The 22,614-nt window shown below is 47.4% G+C and overlaps 3 protein-coding genes across 7 annotated transcripts in view; 2 read left to right on the top strand and 1 right to left on the bottom strand.

Annotated features, from left to right (window-relative positions):
* OSBPL2 (oxysterol binding protein like 2) overlaps positions 1 to 6,534 on the top strand; it is a 28,887-nt gene extending 22,353 nt beyond the window's left edge. For both annotated transcript variants that reach the window (XM_015881491.2, XM_015881490.2), the window contains 4 exons: positions 667 to 795; positions 1,496 to 1,619; positions 2,203 to 2,293; positions 3,076 to 6,534. In XM_015881491.2, the coding sequence (XP_015736977.1) occupies positions 667 to 795; positions 1,496 to 1,619; positions 2,203 to 2,293; positions 3,076 to 3,178 (447 nt within the window). In that variant the 3' untranslated portion in view covers positions 3,179 to 6,534. The remainder of the gene's footprint in view (positions 1 to 666; positions 796 to 1,495; positions 1,620 to 2,202; positions 2,294 to 3,075) is intronic.
* Positions 6,535 to 6,634: 100 nt separating this feature from the next.
* Positions 6,635 to 13,581, top strand: ADRM1 (adhesion regulating molecule 1). Of its 2 annotated transcripts, XM_015881492.1 has the most exons (10): positions 6,635 to 6,740; positions 7,217 to 7,427; positions 7,756 to 7,872; positions 7,952 to 8,075; positions 8,485 to 8,571; positions 10,722 to 10,803; positions 11,035 to 11,264; positions 11,553 to 11,710; positions 12,558 to 12,660; positions 13,357 to 13,581. In XM_015881492.1, the coding sequence occupies exons 2-10, from the start codon at positions 7,218 to 7,220 to the stop codon at positions 13,461 to 13,463; spliced, it is 1,218 nt and encodes a 405-aa protein (XP_015736978.1). In that variant the 5' UTR covers positions 6,635 to 6,740; position 7,217; the 3' UTR covers positions 13,464 to 13,581. The 2 variants fall into 2 exon arrangements, with proteins under 2 accessions (XP_015736978.1, XP_015736979.1); XM_015881493.1 differs by lacking the exon at positions 8,485 to 8,571.
* Positions 13,582 to 13,732: 151 nt separating this feature from the next.
* The window catches only part of LAMA5 (laminin subunit alpha 5), a 74,968-nt gene continuing 66,086 nt past the window's right edge, over positions 13,733 to 22,614 (bottom strand). For all 3 annotated transcript variants that reach the window (XM_015881489.2, XM_015881488.2, XM_015881487.2), the window contains exons 57-80: positions 22,348 to 22,450; positions 22,142 to 22,255; positions 21,858 to 22,037; positions 21,367 to 21,509; positions 20,993 to 21,169; positions 20,730 to 20,866; positions 20,321 to 20,474; positions 20,075 to 20,208; positions 19,795 to 19,957; positions 19,229 to 19,354; positions 18,870 to 19,021; positions 18,385 to 18,517; positions 18,008 to 18,148; positions 17,671 to 17,801; positions 17,415 to 17,585; positions 17,186 to 17,318; positions 16,935 to 17,086; positions 16,639 to 16,825; positions 16,373 to 16,525; positions 16,101 to 16,260; positions 15,864 to 15,994; positions 15,677 to 15,767; positions 15,257 to 15,376; positions 13,733 to 15,123 (exon numbers count right to left, since the gene is read on the bottom strand). In XM_015881489.2, the coding sequence (XP_015736975.1) occupies positions 14,969 to 15,123; positions 15,257 to 15,376; positions 15,677 to 15,767; positions 15,864 to 15,994; positions 16,101 to 16,260; positions 16,373 to 16,525; positions 16,639 to 16,825; positions 16,935 to 17,086; positions 17,186 to 17,318; positions 17,415 to 17,585; positions 17,671 to 17,801; positions 18,008 to 18,148; positions 18,385 to 18,517; positions 18,870 to 19,021; positions 19,229 to 19,354; positions 19,795 to 19,957; positions 20,075 to 20,208; positions 20,321 to 20,474; positions 20,730 to 20,866; positions 20,993 to 21,169; positions 21,367 to 21,509; positions 21,858 to 22,037; positions 22,142 to 22,255; positions 22,348 to 22,450 (3,441 nt within the window). In that variant the 3' untranslated portion in view covers positions 13,733 to 14,968. The remainder of the gene's footprint in view (positions 15,124 to 15,256; positions 15,377 to 15,676; positions 15,768 to 15,863; positions 15,995 to 16,100; positions 16,261 to 16,372; positions 16,526 to 16,638; positions 16,826 to 16,934; positions 17,087 to 17,185; positions 17,319 to 17,414; positions 17,586 to 17,670; positions 17,802 to 18,007; positions 18,149 to 18,384; positions 18,518 to 18,869; positions 19,022 to 19,228; positions 19,355 to 19,794; positions 19,958 to 20,074; positions 20,209 to 20,320; positions 20,475 to 20,729; positions 20,867 to 20,992; positions 21,170 to 21,366; positions 21,510 to 21,857; positions 22,038 to 22,141; positions 22,256 to 22,347; positions 22,451 to 22,614) is intronic.

Genomic DNA, 22,614 nt, shown 5'->3' on the forward strand with positions numbered 1-22,614 from the left:
GTAGAGATAGTGCTTGACATGTATGTGCTCTGCTTGCCTTTCAGCTGTATGAGGAAGATGTTGTTTTCTGCTGTGTTTGGGCTGTGTGCAGCCTCTTTCTTTCCTCTGACTGCTTGCAGAACCAGATTGTATTTTCTTCCTAAAGTAGATAAAGCCAGAACAAAAGTGATTGAGGACTGTGAGCAGTGGAAGAAAAAATAGTGAGGTGATGAAATAAAAATCTTTATCCTGTTTTCTACCCTCGAGTAGAATTCAGGAATTACAGTCCAGTTCTATGAGATTGCCACTGCTAACATACATGCAGTGGCACTGACAAAGGGAATGCTGGCCAAAGCCTTGGGAAGTATTAGTTTCTTTTAAGAGTAGCTGTTGAATTCTTATTGCAACTTAGACAGCACATGCATTAATGTATATAAACAGATATAGAGCTTGACTCTTGATGTGAAAAGGTGGCATGTTTTAGTTGAAATAAAACTGATGAACTTGTACACTAATTAATTCCTCATTAATTAAATAAACTAGGTGCTTTTGCAAGTGACAAAGGAGTCGATACCCAAAAGGAAAGCATGTGCTGTTTATCTTTCTTACACCATTACAGAAACTAGTTTAAACTGCAGTCTTTTCTCATCTGAACCTGAGGAAGTAATGGTGTTATCTCTGTTTCAGAGTGAAGATGTTATAAAATCAGAAAACGATGAGGCTGACGATATGCCAGAAGTTCAAGACACCGTGCAGTTTATACCAGGCAGTAAATTGCTTTGGAGAATAAATTGTAGGCCACCCAACTCATCTCAGGTAACTGTTTCAATCAATGTGTTTGTTCCTGTCGCTAGTGACTCATCCCAGAGAACATGAGTAATGTTCAAGGGAAGCCCTATTGAAAGTGTCTGTCCCTAGTGAGCTTCTTGACAGATTCTTGCTGCAGCAGCAAAATCAAACTGCAGCAAACTGTCTGCTTCATTCCTGTGCTGAAAGGAGCAGTCCTGTGTCAGAGTTGGTAGCTGTTTCATTGTGTGGTCTCAGATCATTGCACTAGGAGTGGCTGAAATACGGATGTGTGTTCCCCACTGCAAACCCTGCAGTTAGAAGGCAGGCTTCCAAAAATGCAGTAACTGGGCACCTGGATATTAACCTAAGTTAATGTCCTCTGAAATTAATGAGGAAAACATGCATGCTTTCCTGGGATAAATGACTTGTCTTCTTAGTTTTAGGTGTATTTACTTTTTTCTTTATAAAGAAAAATCATGATGGTAAGTATCAGATATAGAGGAAATAAGTTTTTATCTTCTGAAGCAAAGACTGGTGTGATTTCCAAGTTGTTCCTTGCTTCCCTTTAAAAGAGGAAAAAAAAGGGTCTGTTTGGACTGAGCCTGCCAATGGAAGAGGGTTTGACTCAGTAATTTCTCTTCGAAGCTTTGTTATATCCATTTAGTATAGGGAACCTATTGCCACTTTGCCAAAGTAACGTATGTATTATCTATGATTTGCCTTTAAGATGTACAATTTCACCAGTTTTGCTGTGAGTCTCAATGAGCTGGAGAAGGGCATGGAGGCAATATTAGCTCCCACTGACTGTCGGCTACGTCCAGATATCAGAAACATGGAAAATGGAAACATGGGTATGTGTCTGTGGAAAATGTTTTCACATTAGTAAAATACGAGAGGAATAACTGAATGGGGTTGTTTGCTATCAGAATGCTATCTTCAGTTTCTCATTCTCAAAGCAATGTTAACATCTTTTCATCATGATCATGCTGTCGTACATTATAGTGCCTGTTTTCTCCTTGAATAGCCTGGGAGAGCAAGTTTGTCCCAGGTGGATCCCAAGGCTGCTATCCTCTGTTAGAGGACATCTGCATGTTTGTTAACTTGGGGAAGCTGGCAGACATGTTCTCTTGCTCTGGTGTTTATCAGATAGTGGGGGAAAAAATCACACTGTTATTCTCAATCTAAATTTTTTCCCACTGTCTGGGTGGATAAAACTCTGTAATTTTACCATGTACTCTATTTGTAGTCATTGCCTTTCTGATATGACAATTTTAGTCCCGTCACCTGTAGCTATCATTGTTGAGTTAGATTGTGTCCAGCAAATGCTTTCTCTCATTTGATTGAACTGTTTTATTGCTTTGATTTCTTTTCCCTGTTGTCTGCATTTTTATTTCCATTTTGCTAAATAACTGTTCTTGTTGAAACGTTTGCTAGATGTGGCTAGTAAAGAAAAAGAGAGACTAGAAGAGAAACAAAGAGCTGCTCGCAAGGAGCGTGCGAAGGATGAAGTGGAGTGGCAGACACGGTGAGCAGCAGGAAGCTGGGCATTTATGTAATGCTTTGAATGGTGCTGTTTACCGCATGAAATGCATTTACTGAAGACAACATGTGTTTGATTTCCTGCATACAGCACAATTTGTAGTATTTTGTAGTAATTTGCTGGGTCAGCTCTTAAATAATGCAGCTGGAAAACCAAATTGCTGATAATTTTGTGCTAGAGAAATTTTATAGTAAATGCTGAAACCTGTCATAAATAACCGGTAATTCTGTTGTTCTGATTTTGTTTTAAACCCTCAGAACCCATATCTTTTTTCATAGACTGAATAGAACGTTAAATCCCATCTCCTCCCATAACCAATTCCTGTCTAGCTTTTGGCAGTTGAGTAGCATGCGGTGGCCCCTTAAGGCCCTTTTACTTTCCATCTTCTAGAGCTTCTTGGATGGTTACTTCAGAAACTGCTTTAAAAAATTCTCATTAAGTAAAAAAATAATGATCTGTAATCAATACGTGATCAAAACTATTAGTGCTGTTTTTAATTGGAATAAGGCAGCTATTTCAAAATGCATTTCGTACTCCTTCCTGACTTCATGCAGAAAAGAACGAATGGTAAAACAGTGACCCCTGTGCAGGAAGTTTCATGCCTTGTTCTTCATGCTCAGAATACTGGCAGGGCTCCCCTTCTCCCCCTCCAGTAAGAAATATCGGTATCTTTCAGCAGTGTTCTTTGGGAAGAAGCAAAGTTGTGGGTTTTTTGTTCACCCTCCCAACTGTTTGATTTTTTCCTTTCTCTTCTTTTTTTCCTCCAGGTGGTTTCATCAAGGCACAAACCCATACACTGGGACTTCAGATTGGCTGTACTCAGGTGGCTATTTTGATAGAAATTTCTCAGACTGTCCGGACATATATTGAAATAACAGAACCAATAGCTCATCTCATCTGGACATTTAGTTATTAGATTACATTGTACGCCAGTTAGTCTGGTTTTGTGAATAACAAAACTCAGCTTTTCTAAGTAAATCATAACAAAACATCAATCGTTCAACAATCAAGGATTTAATGATCACTAATGTTGGATTGCCAAATATTTAAACACTGTTGCATTCTTTTCATAAAGCTACATCTGAAATGATCATATTTTCACTAATTTTTAAAGGGACCTTTGGATCTCCATTACTTTTTTTTTCCCTAGTTTTTGTCAGGAAGGTATGCTGTATCTGGTAGAGCTCATAACATCCTTGAGAACTATATAACTATAAGAAAATAGAGATAATATCATCTTTAGAGTAGTGAGGAATCTAAGTTTTTGGAACTTGGAGCAAGGATGAAAAGTTCATATGGTACGAACATGATAAAATCTAGTACTGTGGATATTTCCCATGGAGAGATGCATGTGAAACTCTCATACAGTATGTAGCACTATGTGGGGATTGGAGCTCCTGGCTCCTCTCTCTCAATATGACTCAATAATTCAAAGACGTTGAGAAACAACAACAACAAAAAAACAACTTTAGCTTCTCAAGCTGTAGTCGTCTGTTACAAAGTCTTCACAATTTCTGGTCACTGTGAGCATTCAACTATATACCTGTGATAAAAGTACATAAAACATATGTTAAGGTGCATTAAATGACGTGCGCTTTTTCTGAAGTCAGATGCTGTTCTTGAAGTATGAAAAACTTCAGAAGCAATTGCAGGAATGCAGAGGTGGTTACAATGTAAAATATATTGCTTGCTACCACTTGGAGGCTTAGATCTTCTGCACTACTTTTGGCAGCTTTGGCACTAAATACGCTTCTAGACTAAACTTTTATTTGGAAGCACTTGGTATGTTATATCCACACAGAGCTCATGTTTCTGGGATGGTTTTGTTTGCATGTTTTTCATCATTAGGTCATGTCTGCTTTGTATGTTGTGAAAGAGCAGAATTAATTCCAAGCTGTGGCATAGTTACCTATTACATGTTTTCTGTGAGCATGTGATGTCATAAAAGTGGAATTTCTTTTTGTTCCATATTGAAACATCAAAGCCATATAGTGGAGATAATTGAACTGCAGATCAATTACTGAACTGATAATTTCCTGTCAAAGTGATGCACTTCTGATGGGGAGAGAGGGAAGGGAATCTTGAAAAATTAGGTCTAGTAATTAAAACTAATCCTAAGGCTGCTTGTTTTTTAGTTTTAATGACAACTTTTGAGTAACTAGGCAAAAAAGGAAAGTGGCTACGCTGCATTTAGGCTTACAGTGATTCAGAGATGGCTGGTGCTAAACCACCAGCACATTGAGGAGTTTGTGGAAGAACTGATCCAACTGATGCCTAAATGCATTCGTGGTTTCATCTGAAGAGCAGACAGTGATAGGATAAAAAAGCAAAAGAAAGTTTACATACTCACAGAGAAACATTTTTGTATCAGATTGTGTATCACGCGATTGGACTAATGTTAATTTGGGGGATTTGAGTTGTCTTCTGCATTGGAAAACTGAGACAAATGGTAAAAATTCCAGGCAATAAACAGGCCTAACCTGAAACGTGCTCATGGCAACGTTATTTGTTGCCAGAAATCATACATTGCTGATTTCCTTTACACACAAACGAAACGTGGTAATACGGCTCAGAGAGCAGATTTATATTGGTTTCTAATAAATGCTTAGACTTTTAAAAAGACCTTGCTGATCACTGTGGGAGAGCATAACAACACTTGGGAGTGTCTCTGTAAAAATTAACTTTAATTACTGTTCCAGGCACTGGAAATGCTCCTTGCAGGTTTTCTGCTTGCTGACTGTGGAACCATTCTTATTGGATGAGGATTGAAAAGATTCATAGGCTAAGCCAGTGTAACATCTCACAGGAGATTAAAACTTGCTGAAGCTAAATTACACGTTTAAAGTTGGAGTTGAGTGCTCTTTAAAAACGTATGAATAGAATGGAAAAAAAAAAATGCAGAGCAGAGCAATTGGTAGAGAAATGCTCTGCTTTTAAGAAGGAATGGACAGGTTCGCATCCCTCTCCTCTTGAATTAGAGTTTTAATTGAAAGACCCTTTTCATGATGCAAAAACAGAATTACACCATGTTTATTTGAAACTTCAGTTTAGGATTTTCATGTAATTTAAAAACAAATTGTCTTTAGCCCATCCTCCCCTTTCTTTAGTGTAATGTTCTGAGGGAAATCTCCAATGGGTTCCAACTCTGTTCTTTTAATGTATTATTCTTCACTGAAAACATTGACAACATATTTTCTCATTGCTGCTGAAAATCTCTGCCTGGTGAGCCACAGGATACCCAACAGCACGCTGCGATGGCTCTGAACGTGGAAACAAAAGTGTATTTTAAATGCAGATCTCGCCTCCGTAGTTTACATGTCAAAACATTAACTTTGCACCTTTTAAAAGAATGTCACTTTTATAACTTGATTAAGCACTGTATATAAGATAACTGTGTTAGTATATGTCAATACTGTAGAGTAACCATCTAGAAAGAAAATTATAATAAATGCTTCATTCCCTTTGGGCCTCTAGGTGGGGAAAGAGGTTTGTGTAGAACTCCCTATAGGTGGGGAGAGAGGTTTGTGTGCAGGGAGAGGTAGAGGGAGAGGACTGGGGTTGAGATGGCAGTGACACAGCCGGGTCCCTTATGGTCACCACAATGTTTATGGTGCAAAAAGTGATTAAAATCTGAGCTCTGGGTGCCAGGAGGGACCTCAAAGTGATGGAGGGATGGAGGGGCTGCTGAGAGCTCTGGCAGTGCGTTGTGTGGGCGCTGTGTGCTTTGTGTAGCAGTGTATGAGGGGTAGGAGCAGCTTCAGAAGTGCTTGTGGGAATGGCTGATACCTCGTTGACAATAGGCAGGAATATGCCCTGAATTACCAGACATAAAAACAAACAACCCCATAACGAAATGGCTGTGTATGCCCTGAATTATCAGACAAAAAACAAAGAACCCCATAACGAAATGGCTGCGTTTGCAGCTGTGTAATGACTGCAAATGGTTTCTCAGTGGATGGAGACCCAGCAGTGGGATCTGTGGGGCTGAAGCTCTGCCCTGCGCTGTGTCTGTGCTGTCACACACGGAGAAGGGGAAGGAAAAGGGAATCCCGGCCCTGTGGAACCCTGAGTGAAATGCTTTTATTTTTGTAATATTTAATAATTGCAGATGCCCGTCTCTTATTAACAACCGTCTTTGAGCTTTTTAGACAAGTCTGTACAGGTCTGCGGACGTTAATGTTACACTGTAAAGCTGTAAATCCGAATAAAGCTCGTTTTGAAGAAGACAAGGGGGGGGTCGCGACCTCTTGCTTGGCGCAGTGGGGGGGGGGGGGGGGCGCCGCCATCTTTGCGCCGTGATGACACAGCAGGGCGAGGGGGCGGGATTTTCCTTTGATTGACAGCCGCGTCGTCCAATCGCAGAGGGCGGATTTCCGGGTTGCTGGGCAGGAAGCGGGAGCGGCGCTGGGCCTGAGGGTGGCGGAGGCGGCAGGTACCGGCTGTGGGGGGGGGTTCGGTACCGGTACCGGCACTCGGTGCTGCTGTGTGTTGTGGGGCACCTGGGTGTCTGAGGGCACGGAGAGGAGCCGGCAGCCGTTGGCTGCCGTTGGGAAGGCGGCCGGCCCGGGCTCAGAGAGCTGGACAGGGCCGGCCGGGAAGGGGGGGGGGGGTGAGGCCTTCACTCTGTGTGGAGCCTAAGGGAGCTGTGGGGAACTAAGGGAGGTGTGATATCATTGAGCTCATTGAGCTCATTTCACGTCGTTTATCAGCTCCGTGTATTGAGCAGCGCTTCATCCTGCTTTCAGCCTGCTCTGTGTGTTCGGCTTTAACGCAGTTCTGGAGGCAGTGGGGTAAATTAGCGTTGTGGGTCTCGTTGTGTAGTGACCCGTTGAGAATAGAGCACACGGGATCGTTCTCATGGTGTTAGCTGACCTTTCTCATTGTGTTAGCTGACCTGTCTGTCCCCAGGATGTCTTCAGGTGCTCTGTTTCCAAGCCTGGTGCCCGGTTCCCGTGGCTCTTCCAGTAAATACCTGGTGGAATTCAGGGCAGGAAAGATGTCCCTGAAGGGCAGCACTGTGACCCCAGACAAGAGGAAAGGCCTCGTTTACATCCAGCAGACCGATGATTCCCTCATCCATTTCTGCTGGAAGGACAGGACCTCGGGCAACGTTGAAGATGTAAGTATGGCTTTGCGCTTTAGTGCTGTGTCACCTTGGTCTTGTTTTCTGCTCTGCTAAATGAGCTCTGAGATGGCTGAGAATGCTACAATGACTCGACAGACCTACTCACAGAATCACAGAATGACCTGGGTTGTAAGGGACCTCAAGGATCATGTAGTTCCAACCCCCTGCCTAACGGGGCCACCAAACATACACCTTTACTAGATCAAAACTACTGTTCAGTACCCCCTCAGGAACAGATGGTTGGGAGGGGGCCAGAGGTCTCTGGGAGGCTGACAGTAACGTTCATGTGTTTCCTGAGTATTTTCCTGCTGCTGTTTTCCAGGATTTGATTATTTTTCCCGATGATTGTGAATTCAAAAGGGTACCTCAATGTACTACTGGCCGTGTGTATGTATTGAAGTTCAAGGCAGGATCAAAACGACTCTTCTTCTGGATGCAGGTTTGTGGGCAGTAAATAAGAAAAGCGTCGGAATCAATGACTTGCAGTTCGCTTTGTACCAAGAAGAGTTTTCTTGCAGGAGCCAAAGACAGACAAAGATGAAGAACATTGCCGTAAAGTGAATGAGTATCTCAACAACCCCCCAATGCCTGGGGCTTTGGGTGGAAATGCGAGCGGAGGCCACGAGCTCTCAGCATTAGGAGGTACAGTCCGTTCTCTGCTCCTTCATGTGAGAGGCCTTTTATTAGAATAAGCATTTAGTTCCTTAGGGAGAAATTCCTGATGGCTTTGGAGGGTGAGCTGGGGACAGCGTTAATACCAGAAAAGTGTAAACGTGCTTTTAGCAAGATAAACTGTGCTGTACTAATAGGTGCAGGCTGAAAGCTAAGACTGCCAGATGAAGGATGTGTTCAGTGGATTCTCTGGAGTCTTACCTTTTATGAAGCCAAGTTGCATTTATCTTTTATGAGCATCATGAATCAGTAAACACTTGAAACTGTTTTTTTCCGTACAGAATGTGATGCCAATTAATCTCCTGCTGTTTGAGCTGGAGTACTGTGAAAAAGAAAACCTATGTGAATATGTTGTGTTTCAGAATGTTTTTGTTTTTAGGTGAGGGTGGCTTGCAAAGCCTTCTTGGAAACATGAGCCATAACCAGCTCATGCAGCTGATCGGACCAACGGGCTTAGGAGGACTTGGTAAAAAGCTTTAATATCTTTATGCCAAAATGGTATTTTCTCCTGCCAGGTTAAATCTTACCTGACGATATTTCCAAGTAGTGCTATTGATTTGAGTAGCACTTCTTTCATGTGAGAAAGAAAAGCTGTGCCTCAAAGGTGACTTATGGGGCTCAAAAGCAAACAGACAAACAAAAAGGCAGGAAATGGGTAGCAAGTTGTACATTGACAGCACGGGCTGTAAGGAACGGCTGCTCTGCTCCTTGCTCTCTTGAATCTTCTGCCTTTTTTTTTCCTATTAAGTCCCCTCCTCTTCCTCCTAAATATTCACTGGAGCAGGAAACCAGGGATTCCCAGATGGGTGTCCCAGCTGTCAAGCTGTGGATTCTTTCATGCTGTTTCTGAGCCAGTGACTATTTGTATGCAGAATGGAGATCGAGAGGAAGGTTGGAGTGTAGCTGCCCTGCAGAAACCTGTAGTCAGTAGAGGAAGGCTCAGGTGAGGGCTTCCTCTTCTGGGTGACACTGGGGAGAGTTTGAGTACTGCCCTGCTAATTTCTAAATGTGAGCTGTGTTGGAGTTACTGCAGCAGTCTGTTCTTAATGCTGTCTGTGCTCCAAGGCCAGCAAAGCATTTAGTGAGAAATCAGCTTCTGGAATTGGAAGTACGCAAAGTGACTCGGGTTCTGTGCTTAGACTCTGAAGTCTATTTTTGTGGATGTAGCAGTAGCGTCTTTGTAAGCTTCATGTGTAAATCTGATGTTGTTGAGATGTGCAGATGGAAGATTCCAGCTTCTTAGGCAAGACCTTCTTGCTTCCTTCTTGAAGCTTCTCAGGACACCTGAAACTTGCTTCCTCCTATTCAGAACACGTTTTTCAACAGCTCTTCTTTCCTTGCCTTTACATTTAGCTATAAGATGGCTTGACATGTAGTGCCAAAAAACTCATCTGCTTGCCTCAGCAAATGGGTTGTGATGAATCCTTGTGGATCTCTTCCTCAAGTAGCATCTGATTCTTTTACATCTGGTTTGCATCTCTCTCAGGTCATGGCTTTTATTGCAGCTCTCAGGTACACTTTTCCTAGCCAGGATAAACTGAATAGAACAGCACGTGATGCAGCCTGGTTAGCCTCATCCTGCTGCTGTGAAAGCTCTGTGATGGATGAACAGTATTACAGGCATGATTCCTTACTGCACGGCTGGGTCCTATAGAAAGGAGAGTACTGGGCAGATGGCTGGTGCTTGCTCTGGCTCCAGTGTTCCACAGTTTGTTTATTGTGTTTGTTAATGGTGCACTTCTGTCCTCTTTGCAGATGAGTTCCCAAAAGGTGGATGACAAATATAGATGCTTGGGTTGGAAAGTGTATCTAATCAGATGTAGTGAAGAAACTACTGAGTAGGAAGCATGTGGTAAATGGAGCAGCTGGCAAATGTGGCTTAGAAGAATCGTAGGGGGACAATCAGTCACTGCCAACTCCAACAGACTTGGGAGCCCAGTCTTTTCCCAGTTCTTTTTTAGCTGGTGTTCTTGATGCTGCAGTAATTCTTTGGTGGCCAGGAATAGCAGTGAGGATGAAGGAGGCTCTGATCTGATTTCTTTTGTTTATGTCAGTTTGCTGGAAGACCAAGTGTTGGTTTCCTGCTGTGTTCCTTGGTCACAGTTCTCCCTGCAGCACACTTTGCTTGGTCTTTGTTCTGTCTGTGACTTGCTTAAGGACTCATCTCCTTCTGCTACATCTCTGCATTAGGTGTGAAGCTACAATAAATGCAGATATATGGGTGTGATTCAGAGGGCCTTGACTTTAGGGTTTAGAGAACAGTTGGAGTTTTGGAAACTAGCAGATAAAGGGAAGGGGTTCTGTTACACTGATCATGTGTGTACAGCATGAACCGAAGTAATTTAATCCTTGTGTATGTCTGGAAATTGAGTATTCCCAAAATGTGCAACTATCTTCTGAGACAGTTCTGTAATAGGGATGTGAAATCAGAAAATGAGAGCTGTGTATTTACAGGGAGGGGTGGGGAGGGCTGGTCTGGGCTCTTTTGACCCCCTCCTCCTTTATTTTAGCAAATAAAACCTTTCAGGTACAAGAGTGACCTCTCTCGACCAGGGAGGTGCAGGAAACCTGAAAAAGAATACGTTTCTAAACCTGTTCTTCTTTCGTTTATGGAAGGTGGGCTGGGTGCACTGACGGGTCCTGGCTTGGCCAGCCTGCTTGGAAGTGGGGGACCCCCGACCAGCAGTTCATCATCCAGGTATGGCACTCATTTGGTCCAGGTCTGCTTTATTTTTCTAGTATAACGTTGCCGTGTAGATGGGAGGAATGATAGCCTACTGTACAGAAAATATAATGGGGATTGAGGCTGCTTGGTACTTCTCTAAGAGGAGGTTATTAGCCTTTTTTTTTTAAGGGCTTGTAAAGAAGCTTCTCAGAAAGAAGAGGCAATGCTTTTTGTAGGGAATTAATTCCCTCATTGTTTTTCCAGCTCTCGCAGCCAGTCAGCTGCTGTGACACCATCTTCCACAACCTCTTCTACCCGTGTAACTCCTGCCCCGGCCGTTCCTGCAGCTGCATCTGTGACCAGCCCGAGCCCTGTGCCGAGTTCGGGTAACGGAACCAGCTCAGCCACGAGCCCAACCCAGCCCATCCAACTGAGTGACCTCCAGAACATTTTAGCTACTATGAACGTGCCATCTGGAGCAGCAGGACAGCAAGGTAACAGTATTCTGACCAGACAGCCGTTGGATCTAGGAGTCCTTTGGAGCTGTCCTGCTCCAAATTGATTTGAAAGGTGTCTTAAAATTCTATTTATTTATGTATTTCCACTTGAGTCCTGTTTTCCTTTGCTGCCTCGAGAATCTTACTCTAAAACTGAGAAGGGGAGAAAGGATGGCAGCAGTGGGCTAAATATGGTTCAGTACTCCACTAACTAGAATCTTTCATTTATGAGACAGAATGTGGGTTATTGTGCCTAGTCCAACAGCCAACCATTTCTTCTTGTAGTTGACCTGGCAACAGTTCTGACTCCCGAGATAATGGCTCCCATTCTGGCCAATGCTGAAGTTCAGGAGCGGTTGATGCCTTACCTTCCTTCTGGGGAGTCTCTTCCACAAACTGCAGAAGAGATTCAGAACACACTGACGTCTCCTCAGTTCCAGCAGGTAGTTACCCACTGCCATAGAGTGCTGCTCTCCTTCCCTCTTCCCGACGTGTCATCATTCACATTACCCTGTTTTCTCAGATTCCTGCTCCTGTGCAGAGTAGGAGGTTACTCCTTAGAAGTGAGAAGGATTTAATGATTGAGCACTGGTTCTTCCTTCCTGCCAAGGGCAGACCAGAAAGGTTGTTTTACTTCCAATTTTAGATTTGGACTTTACCTTTCTCATTATTTAAAACACATTCTGGCAGCAGAGCAGCAGCAAATTCATTACTGCCCGTCAAAGAATGGACTGTAAGCTGTCTCTTTAAAGGTTAGCTACTAAAGTGAACGCACAGAATGGAGGAGATGCTCTTGTTTGTAGCACTACGTTCCTTTTTAATTCTGTAAAACCCAGTACTTCATTCCAGGCCTGCCCATTCAGACAGATTAATCTTTGTCAGATTAAATCTGTTGGGTCTACTTCAATTAATATTGACTGAAATTTCCCAATATACAAAATCCCACTGGCTAAGAAGAAAGTTGTTAGTTGGCAGGAGGTGATGTTAGTGTTGCATAGTCTAGCACAGCTTATTGCCTTGTGATTACTGGCATTTAGCTGATTAAGAGCAAACCCTTCCTCATTACAAAACACAGTGCCTGTGGTGTAGAGCTATGTCTGAGCCTGGCCAAAGTACAGCACTATCTGTGCTCTCTGAGGGATAAAGGCTGCTTCCAGGTAGGCCATGTGGTCAGTGTGCTGTAACACAAACTGCTGTCCTTGTGTTGTTATTGCACAGTAGCCTCGAGGTGCTGGAGAAACCCAATGCACACCGGTGTGTTTTTTTGACACTCTTGACTCCAATTCACAGGCATTGAGCATGTTCAGTGCTGCCTTAGCTTCAGGACAGCTTGGCCCACTCATGAGTCAGTTTGGCTTACCTGCAGAGGCCATAGATGCAGCAAATAAAGGAGGTATGTACCAGTGCTGTTGGGAACACGGTGAACTGGTGGGATTTGCTATTTTGAGTTGTTGCTGCGGTTGTTCTTTTGCTCTGTCATTTTGTTTGTTTCTTGTTTTGTTGGTGGTTGGGTTTTTTTTGGCACCGCACGCAGCCATTGAACCATAGAAGGCAATGATTAGTTTGGGAGCACCTGCCAAAAGGTGCCTCTTGTGCTGCTCTTTTTAAAACGAAAAGGTGAGTGGCTCAGGAGCCGCCCTGCAGACACTGTGTTGGTGTCAGGGTTGCATTCAGAGTATTGGAGGCTCTGCAGACTTGTGGTTCATTTCTTGGAGGAGCTACAAATGACTGGAGCTGTCAGACACCTTAGGAATGTTTGTTCTCTGTGAGTCATCAGCCATTCAGCTGAATGGAGTGCACAGCTTGGGCTTTATCCCAGCTGAGTCAGGGAGGTGGCAGTTATCCCTGATGGACATTTAGAGTCTGTTCCATTATTAAAGCAGTTCAGTGCTGAGGCTGCCTGTGCATGAGCTGAAATTGCACAGATCCAAATGCTCTCTAGTGAATGAGCATTAAGGATTTCTTCTTTGCTTCTTACTGAAACAACTGGTTGCTTTCCAACTGATGGCATAGCCTCGTGCAGACAGTGAATTCTGTCCCAGAAATTGCTTAATTTCTATTGCAAATAACAAATTTCTTTGACTTTTAGATGTAGAAGCATTTGCCAAAGCAATGCAGAACAGTGTGAAGTCGGACCAAAAGGAAGGAGACTCTAAGGACAAGAAAGACGAAGAGGAAGATATGAGTTTAGATTAAATTATTTGCTCTTCCTTACAGATATCCTAGATACTAACTTAAGCAGCTGCAGTAGGATTACTAACTTCATATTATGCTTATATAAATCTACAAATAAAGGAATTTTCTTTATCTGCCATATTGTTTTTTCTCAGTCTATTTAACTTGTTCTTTATGTTCGGTGCAGTTGGGTTTTGGTGTCATTGATATCAGGCTAATTCCAGTCTTCAGTTTTCCTCATAACAGAAGACCAGAGGGTTGAAAACTGCCTCAGATTTGCTCCTCGCCAGTGAAGTGAAAGAGAATAACATAAAACTTTATTTGACTCCAAAGTATGTACCAGTGATTTACAAAGGAAGACCACCTTTAATACTAAAAACAGGTTATAATTACATTTAAAATGGACATGTTAAAAACCCATTTTACAATATTTACCCCTCATAAAAAACAAAACAATATATAAGTTATAAGTCCATTTTGGAAGCAAGATTTTGTCCCCACGTGGCTAGAGAATATATATATACACACACAAATATATATATGATGTGTAAGTGCACAAGTGAGCTGGGTGTTTTGGGAGTAAAATGTGTTGGTTTCTTTTCCAAGTGCAGGTTGCACTGTTAGCAGGAGTGAGCCAGGCTGGGCAGCTGGTGGCAGGGCAGGTGACTGCAGTGACATTGCAAATCTGGACAGAGGTAACCTTTATTTCTTCCCTTTCAAGCAACAGTTTCTTGCTTCGTGCAACAGGACTCGTATCAATCAGTGTATCTATCTGTGCTGAATGCAACTGCAGGGAGTTCAGGGTGGCATCTTTGATGACCTGCTTTCCCTCAGCAGTTCTTCCAGCCTACTTTGTTCCTTTATAAAAGTCTTATAAATTAATCTGATTGGCAGATGCTAATTCTGCAAGCAGAATTTTGTCCGAGGTCCCCCTTGCAGAGCTCTGTATTTGCACAGCAGTAGCAGGTGAACAGAGACTGTCCTTAGGGGGAAGGGTTAAATGCATCCTTGCTTATAAAAACCCAAAAGTGACGGAATTAATCCAGTTTGTCCTATTTGCGTTACAAAACAAACTGCCTACAGCCTTTAGCAGAAGGCGGCCTGTGACTGTCATTTAGAGCCTAAACCTACATGCTTTGTCAGTGTGGGGTAAAAGGAATGGGATCTGGGATGTGAAGCACAGCTGGCTGCTGTGTGCTCCAGCCCATAACACAAGCTGTGTGCCAGCATGAGGCCTGCTGCAACCACTGGGGAAGGAGGCAGACCTGTTTCCATACCCTGCTCCAACTTTTTGGTTCTATTTATATGTGAAACGTGCCCCTGACGCGCTCCCTTCTCTCCACCTTCCTCCCCTGCTCTCCTTCCCCATGGATTTGTGGCCTCTCCCTGATGTTGGCCCCAGACTTGTGCTACAGACTTGTGCTGCAGGCGCTGGAGATGGACTGGCTGACCAGAGCTCGCAGCTGATGGCTGGGACCCGGGGAGCAGTGCAGTTTCCTGATGTCAGGCCGTACCCCGAGGTGCACTTACAGCACGGGACAACCCTTCAGGCCAACAGAGCCCCTGACAGTCCTTGTTTGCAGCAGGTTCACACGGCTCTGGTTAACCAGCAGATTCCTTATGCAGCCCATGTAATGAGGGATGGGAGGTAGTGCTGACACTTTATTGGCCTCGTCTGCTTCTGCAAAAAGAACAAATAAAAGCAAGCATTAGACTAGTAACAGAGTAAGGGATTAAGCACTTCTTATTTGCTACAGCAATAATAGTTCTTGCACTGGGGTGTTTTGATCTGGAGTGCATCTTTCTCAACTCACCTAGCAGCCCTCCTAGGTAGAATGTTGCCCTTGCACTGGGTGCAGGAGGCCGCCTGGGTCCCACTGCATAATTTCTTTCTGCGTCCACTTCGATCTGGATTATGTTTTTCCTTTTGGTAGCTTAGAAAGAAATCAAAGAGTCAGTCAGTGCTGCTCGCTGGAGCCCAGCAGTACACAAGGCAGCCCTGGCCTTGCAAGTGGCTCCATGACCTGGTAATCACCCCATCCACCCGGCTTGCCAGGTCTGACAGCACTAACAAGATCAGGTGAGGACTCTAATGAGTAAATGACTTAATGGCAGCTGCAATCTCTCAGGTTAAGTACATACAGGTGGGAGCTGGGGTTCAAATACCCCAGGAAGGGCACTGGATGGGATGTGGGCTGAGCAGTATCCCCAGGGTCAAAGCGCTGTCCCCTCACCTGTAATGGTGTGCCACTGCCCGTCACACAGAGATGGGCATGTCACCGACGTGGACAACTCATCAGACCCAGTGCTGGCTCTCATGGTGACCTAACAGAGACAAACCCATCAGAGCTCGCTAAGCTGAGCATGGTGGGTAGGAGGTGGCCTCCACTGGGGCTATGGGAAAGCCATCCCTCCGGTTACCTTTGTCTCCTCCATGTACAGCATGAGATGGTGGCTTCTCCTTGCCCCGATGTGGAAGATGAGCCCAGAGGCACTGTGGGGACGGACTTCCAGTGTCACCTCCAAGTCCTGCTCAGTTGTCAGTGCATCAGCTGGAAATGCAGTGCCACTGGTGAGAAGGCGACAAGGGACCTCCCACCAGACACATCCTTTCCGGTCCCAGGACCATGGGAACCAGCCCAGGCTGCTGTGGGGTACCTAGAGTGACGGACCCGCCGTCTGCAGAGAAGAAAATCCCACTCTCCAGAGCACCCTCATAGCACGGCGTCACCCCAAAGGTGTGTGAGGGGGTACCCAGGGGCTTCCCATCCAGCTGTGGGTTCCTCAGGCAGCCATCAAAGCTGGAGACTGATGTGCCCTGCAGAGATAGACAGACACTGGCAGTGAGCGTAGAGGGAAATGGGGCAGTGCTGTAGGACCAACAGCCAGTAGAGATGGGGTGATGCCAAGGGATCCCCAAAAACCCTTACCAGCATGTGAGCCTTGGCTCTTCCATCTGGGATCCCCCCTACAAACAAGGGGGTCTGGGCTACAAAGAGCTCTGCGGTGGCCACTGCAGCACTCTGGGCTCGCAGCCCATCAATGACCAGCTGGGCTCGGCTCCGGTCTCTGCTGAAGAAGACCTGCAAGGACCAAAGATGGTTACCAGGGCCGGGGGCTTTGTGTAGTGGAAGAAGCCAGAGGGGAGAGCAAAGTGGTTCTGTGAGGCCTTGCAGAGCCCCAGCGCTCTGCTCACCGTGTGCCACCGCTGGTCGTGGTACTTTTCCTTGCTGCGGATGCGCAACCGGCGCCCACCGATGACCACCAGGAAGATGAAGCGCCCATTGGAGACAAAGAGCGCCATGAAGGTGCCTCGCTTGCCCGCCACGTAGAAGAGCAGCCCGTTGGAGGAGTTCAGCTTCACCTCCAGGGAGAAATGGGACCTGCAGGGACAGGGGATGACAGGAGCACCCTGCCCTCCCATCACTGCAATGGGCAAGCGATGGTTCCTAGGGCTGAGCCCACATGGGTTGGGCACAGAGTGAGTCTCACCTCTGGCTGAAGGAGGCTGGGATCTCCTCAAACTCCCAGCGGCTGCTCGGGGACCCCCCGAAGCGGAAGGTGCCACTGGCTGTGCGGGGCTGTGGCCGGCAGAGCCCAGCCTGGTTGTGGCGTCGGTCCTTGGAGCTGGGCCTGCTGGGCACCTACATGGGGTGCATTGAGGAAGAGAGTGAAGGGAGGGTCCCCCACTGAGGGGTATTGGTGGTGGCTGGAGAAGAATGGAGTTCTGTCAGTGGGGATACCTTGGGTTTCCTCCTGTCCTTCTTCTGAGCAACTCTGAGCTGCTGCGGCCGCTCTCCCCAGGGGCAGCTCATGGTGACGTTGATGCTCTCCACGTTCTGCTGCAGGTCCACCACCATCTGTGGCTCCGACCTCCTACGTACAGGGGGAAGAAGTTCCCATAACTAGGACAGGTGAAAGGCAGGATGGGGCCGAGTCCTGCTCTCCGGGAAGCAGCACAGTGATGCTCACCGCTTGACGAAGACGTTCCCAATGCAGCCAGTGAGGTTGCTGAGGGCACCAGGCTCTGGTGAGCCTCCAAGCTGGAAGAGTGCCCGGCCATCCGGCTGCCGACGCTGCCTCCGACTGGTCCTGGCCCCAGCTGCAGTGTCCTGCAGCTCATCATCCACATAGAGCCGCACCCTATAGGGCATGAGTGATGCAGGATGAGCAGGGCCCCAGGGCTGCTGGCCCCTCAGCAACTGTGAGTCACCACCAAGGCACATACCCCTGGGCATCGCTGTAGAAGGCAACGTAGTGGGTCCTGTCATCTGCATAGGTATTTTCAGTGGTGACTTTGGTTTCCAGCAGGTCCAAGGCCAGCTGGCCCCTCTGGAGGGACACCTGGCACGTCCCCTCCTGCAGAAAGCATCGTGCCATTGCTGGGCAGCCAAGCCCCAAGGTAGGGCCCATCTACCCACATTTTCACCCGATTTACCCTTTTATCCCCACTCACATTTCAACAGAATCCCTCTCTTTCCCCAGCAGAAGCCTCACTTGATGCTCCTGCACAAACTGATGGTTGTCCCCTACCAAGACAACTGGGGGGGACTGTGGGTGCCCACCTGTGTCCTGTGTTGGTACAGCAGCCCCTCACGCTGGTTTGTCTGGAAGCTGAAGCCGCTGTAGAAGTCCCGCAGCCCAGGCACATCCTTCAGGGCCAGGGTCAGATAACCATAGCCATGGACGCTGATGGAGCGAGCCACCTGTGAGAAACACCATGGAAGCAAGGTGAGAACCAGCCCCGGTGTGAAGGCATCCAGAATCTCACTTGGGCTGGCCAATGCCATGGCCAAGCATAGGGGGCACCTCGCCATGGGCCCCAGCACTGAGGAACTGTGGAGTTTATACTTCTGCACGAAGAGGAGATTGAATTTGTCCCAGGGTCCCATGCTGCTTTCCCTGATGGACCCACCCCCAGCTGCTGGAGCACTGCACTTACCAGAAGGTCTGAGGTGCATCCATAGCTCACACCAACAGTGTTCATGCGCTTCAGGTCAACGTATTTGCCAAGAGCCTTCAAGCCCTTCATGCAGCCCCGGATGGAACCACCCGTGGGGAAGAGTGCCTTCAGGCTGCAGGAGAAACACACAGTGTTAACAGGACGACCTCAATGAGGATCCGGCATTGCAGCCCCCAGACAGAGCACTTGGGAAGGACACAGGATAACCAGGTATGGCTGCACGCTTCATGCAGAAGGCTGCTTTACAGCACCCAGCTTAGCTAAGGAGGCTCAGCAATGCCCACCAGAACCCCATCCCTCCCTGGAGATGTCCCATCCTCAAGCCCATGACGATGGGCAGCAAGAAGACGACTCCCTCTGGAGTTCAAGCAGCCCTGGATAAGGTTGAGGAAGGGCCAGGCCAACCTTCAAAGACTGCAGATGAAGATGCAGACTGCCCACACCATCTGGTGGGCCAGACCCACCTGGAGGGCAGCACTGCTGGGGGCACGCCGCCCAGGTAGTAGGAGACAGCATTCTCCAAGGAGTTCTCCTGCTCCACCATGAAGATGGTGAGGCGCTCCAGACGCACCAGGATGCGCTTCTTGTTATTCATTTTGAGGAGGAAGATCTGGATCTGCAGACAGAAAAGAACAGTGAGCAACTGGATCCATTAGAGAGCAGAGCATGAGATGTCCAATTCATATTTCCAGGTGAAGAACACTCAAAAAGGAGGCTCAGAGCCTGCAGGCTTTAAACATAGACCCAAAATAAGGCTCTAGAGTCCCAGCTGGCACTCTGAATGAAGAGCCAGCCCCCAGCTGGGCACCCACTTCCCCCTTACCGCTTTGTTTGTGGCACTACTGATGGAAGAAGAATTGCTGCTGGGCTTTGCCATCTCCAGGCCTGTGTTGAAGTCATAGTAAAGCACCAGCTTCCCATCCCGGATGGCCAGGCACAGGAACTGTCCCTGTGGGAGGCAGGTTGGATGCTCAGCATCAGGGCTCAGCACTGGCAGAAGCAGATCCTGCTGCTGACACCTTGACCTGTCACTGTGACAGCAACAAGTGACTGTGTCAGCAGCAACCCTGTGTTGGGGGCAATGGAAACGTTCCTGGCAGCACTGACTGCCATGGTGAACTCTGGTCCAGCTCAAAACTCTGTTCATGGGTGTGGAGCTCAGGACAGTCTTTCTGGTACCAGACAAGGGATTACCCTGGCTGTGAGGGCTGTGTCCAGCCCTCTGGTGGCTTTTAACAATAGTGCAAAAGTACTGCTTTAAACAGCACTATAAACTCCAAAACCATCTTCTCCTCACAACCCTGAATGGGGAACACCTGCAGGCAGGGCTGGGATTGCCCAAATCACACTGACTGAGGAGTGAAGGCTCCCCAGAAGAGTGGCACCTGCCTGATTCTCCAGGAAGAAGAGGATGCCATTGTAGGAGACGATCCGGATCTCCTGCTCAAAGCGCTTGGTTGTGCCAAACTGACTCTCAAACTTGATCTCCGCATAACCGGTGCCATCAAAGTAGGAGCCGTCGGTCAGCCAGGGATCTCCTGTGGACTTGGACCTGAAACACACAAGACATGAAGCATCACTCCAAAGCCAACTGCTCCTAAATGGGGCAGCCAAGGGTTAGGGTGAGCCCCTGGGACAGGCTTTGCCCCACTTGGCTGCAGGGCCTTACCTTGCACAGGGCTTCTCAGTGTTGGTATCCAACTGGAAGGTGTGCTGGAAGTTGTACAGACTCACCACCTCCTCGTTCAGTGTGTCCAGCTCCAGGCATCCACGGTAGTTGGGATAACGAAGAGTGGGAGGGGGCTGGGAAGGTAACCAAACATTTTGATTTTGGTTTTGTCATAAAAACGCCATGGGCTCTCCTGCCAAGAAGCTCCAAAGATATTGCTGATACCTCCTAGGAAACCTGTCTCACCATGAAGCTGGGTGGGTAGCCGCCCACGTAGAAGACCACGTTGTGTGGGTCGAGGTTGAGCAGCCCCTGCTCCCCCTTGGCCACGCTGTCTCCCTTGGTCTCATGCACCGTCTGCCTTTCCACTATCACTGACATCTGCCCGTACTGCAGGATCCTGTAGCAGGGAGGGATGGTCAAGGCAAGTGGAGATGCCCAAAGAGGAGCCAGCCCTGCTCTCCTTGAGTAAAGGGCATCCCCACACAGCTCTGCCAAAGAGCATCATCTTTCAACCTGAGAGCAACCCCCAGACCCTCCATGATGTTTTTTGAGGTGTTTTGGTGCTGATCTTTTGGGCACAGCACTACCCACATGCACTGCAGGGACAGGCTCCCAGTGAGCTGCCTCGCAATGTACCACACCCATCCCCAACCTGTTGATGTTGATGGCAGCGAACTGCTCTCCAATCTCCTCATCGATGGTCAGAGAAGCTGGCTCCTCATTGCCCAGTTTGTAGACCCACTGCACTTTGCGGTCCTTCAGCACAATACCCAGGTAGTCTCCAGTGGCCTGAATGTAGGGAGAGACAGGGCCAGATGCTGATATCAAGATGGACAAGAGCACCCAGCAATGCTCTCCCTGGTGCACCAGAGCTGGGGAGCAGCTTCCTACAGCTGCCCTCCTGTCCCAACTCACCTCCCGGCTGCCCAGGTACAGAACAAACCGCCCCTCCTCTGCCCCATCCTGCTGGCTCTTGGGCTCAGGGTTTTGGATGTAGAATTTGAGGGATGTGTAGGCTGCCAAATCCTGCAGGTTGCTCGGCATCCGGACCTGCACGCCTGAGCTGCCATTGAACTTCATGGGGACTTTCACCTGGAGGGAAAGAAATCCAGCTCTGAAGTGCTGACACGTACTGCTGCCACTTCATGTGCCTGACAGCTCTTCCAAGTGCACTTCTAGGAGTTTTCCCATGAGAAAGCAACCTTGCTTGGTAGCCCCATAGCTATCCTAGACACCTCTCCCATTCACACAGCAACCCCAGGGATGCCCCCATTCACCCACAAGCCCACCTTGCTGGCAGCGTTCCTCGCCTGCGTGATGAGCTGTCGGATGCGCACAATGTTCTCTGACACAGTGGCATTCTTATTCCTTCTGTTCTCTAGGCTGCTCAGCTTCCCCAGCAGCAGCGGGATGGTGCTTTCCAGGCTGGACACTGGAATGAGAGATAAACAGTAGTTCTGAATGCTAGTGAGGGAGACATGAAGCTCAGGCAAGTCTGAGACATGCAAACCAAAACCAGTGGAGGCTGAATCACACAACATTCCCCCACACACAGCAGGCTTGATATGGGGTTTTGAAAATGCTCCAGCATGTGCAACCTCCTGCAACAAAGCCATAGGTGATGTACATTCTAGAGACTGAGATTTAAAATGAAGGGGCAGGATTTGAAGCACCCAGTGTTGGCATCATTGCTTCCCTGCACTCCTGACTTGGAACTGCAAACCATGGCTTCTGAATGGTGTGTTCTCAGCCCCAGAGGCTGAGCAGGATCAGCACTCACCAGATTTCCTGGCATCTTGGACTGCTTGGTTCAGGTCTTCATTTCGAAGGCCTCCATACTTTTCTTTCCACTCATCCAGATTCTTCTTCATGCTGCTCAGGGTATCTTCCACTCTTGCAGCTGTCTCGTTGGCCTCCGTGGCAGCTGCTTTGGCATTCTGGATTGTCTCCCTGGTGTCCTCTGGAAAAACAGGAAAATCCCTGAGGTGGTCAGGAGAGGGGAGGAAGCAGCCTTCGGTCACAAGCTGGATGTTAAGATCAGGGCAGAGGATACCCAGGACAAACCTTGGTCCCTGCCCAGCGTATCCTGCACAGACTGCAGCTGGCTCAAGAGCTGCTCCTTCCTCCTGCGGAGGTCAGCCAGCTTGTCCTTTGCTGTCTGCAGAGTGCCTTTAATAGCTGCCATTAAAAAAAACCAAAACCACATGTATTCTGAGTGTTGGGTCTCCATCCAGCCTAAAGCCACTGCTCTGTGACGGAGCCCCCCTCACCTCCATTGAGTTTTGTCTGCTCTCCCCTCACAGCCTCCTCCAGGTTGCTGCTGTTCCTCTTCAGCTCTTTAGAGATGGCCCCGAGATTTTCTGACATGACATTCTGTAAAACAAACCTTTGCTGTGCTGCCTCAGAGTCTGCAAGAGGAACTCAAGTCCCTGGCCCAGAGAGCACACACACAGATATACTCATTTGGACAACAGCAGTGGGGTAAGCTGCAGGGCTGCGATGGGGTGACTTAAAGCTCCCAACCCAGCCCTGGCCTC

The sequence above is a fragment of the Coturnix japonica genome, chromosome 20, assembly GCF_001577835.2.
Source record: "Coturnix japonica isolate 7356 chromosome 20, Coturnix japonica 2.1, whole genome shotgun sequence".
Lineage (NCBI taxonomy): Eukaryota > Metazoa > Chordata > Aves > Galliformes > Phasianidae > Coturnix > Coturnix japonica.

Coding starts and splice junctions, on each gene's coding strand:
- ADRM1 (XM_015881492.1), top strand. CDS start 7,218: ATGTCTTCAGGTGCTCTGTTTCCAAGCCTGGTGCCCGGTTCCCGTGGC. Junction 11,265..11,552: donor TGGAGCAGCAGGACAGCAAG/GTAACAGTATTC, acceptor TTCTTCTTGTAG/TTGACCTGGCAACAGTTCTG. Junction 12,661..13,356: donor AGATGCAGCAAATAAAGGAG/GTATGTACCAGT, acceptor TTTGACTTTTAG/ATGTAGAAGCATTTGCCAAA.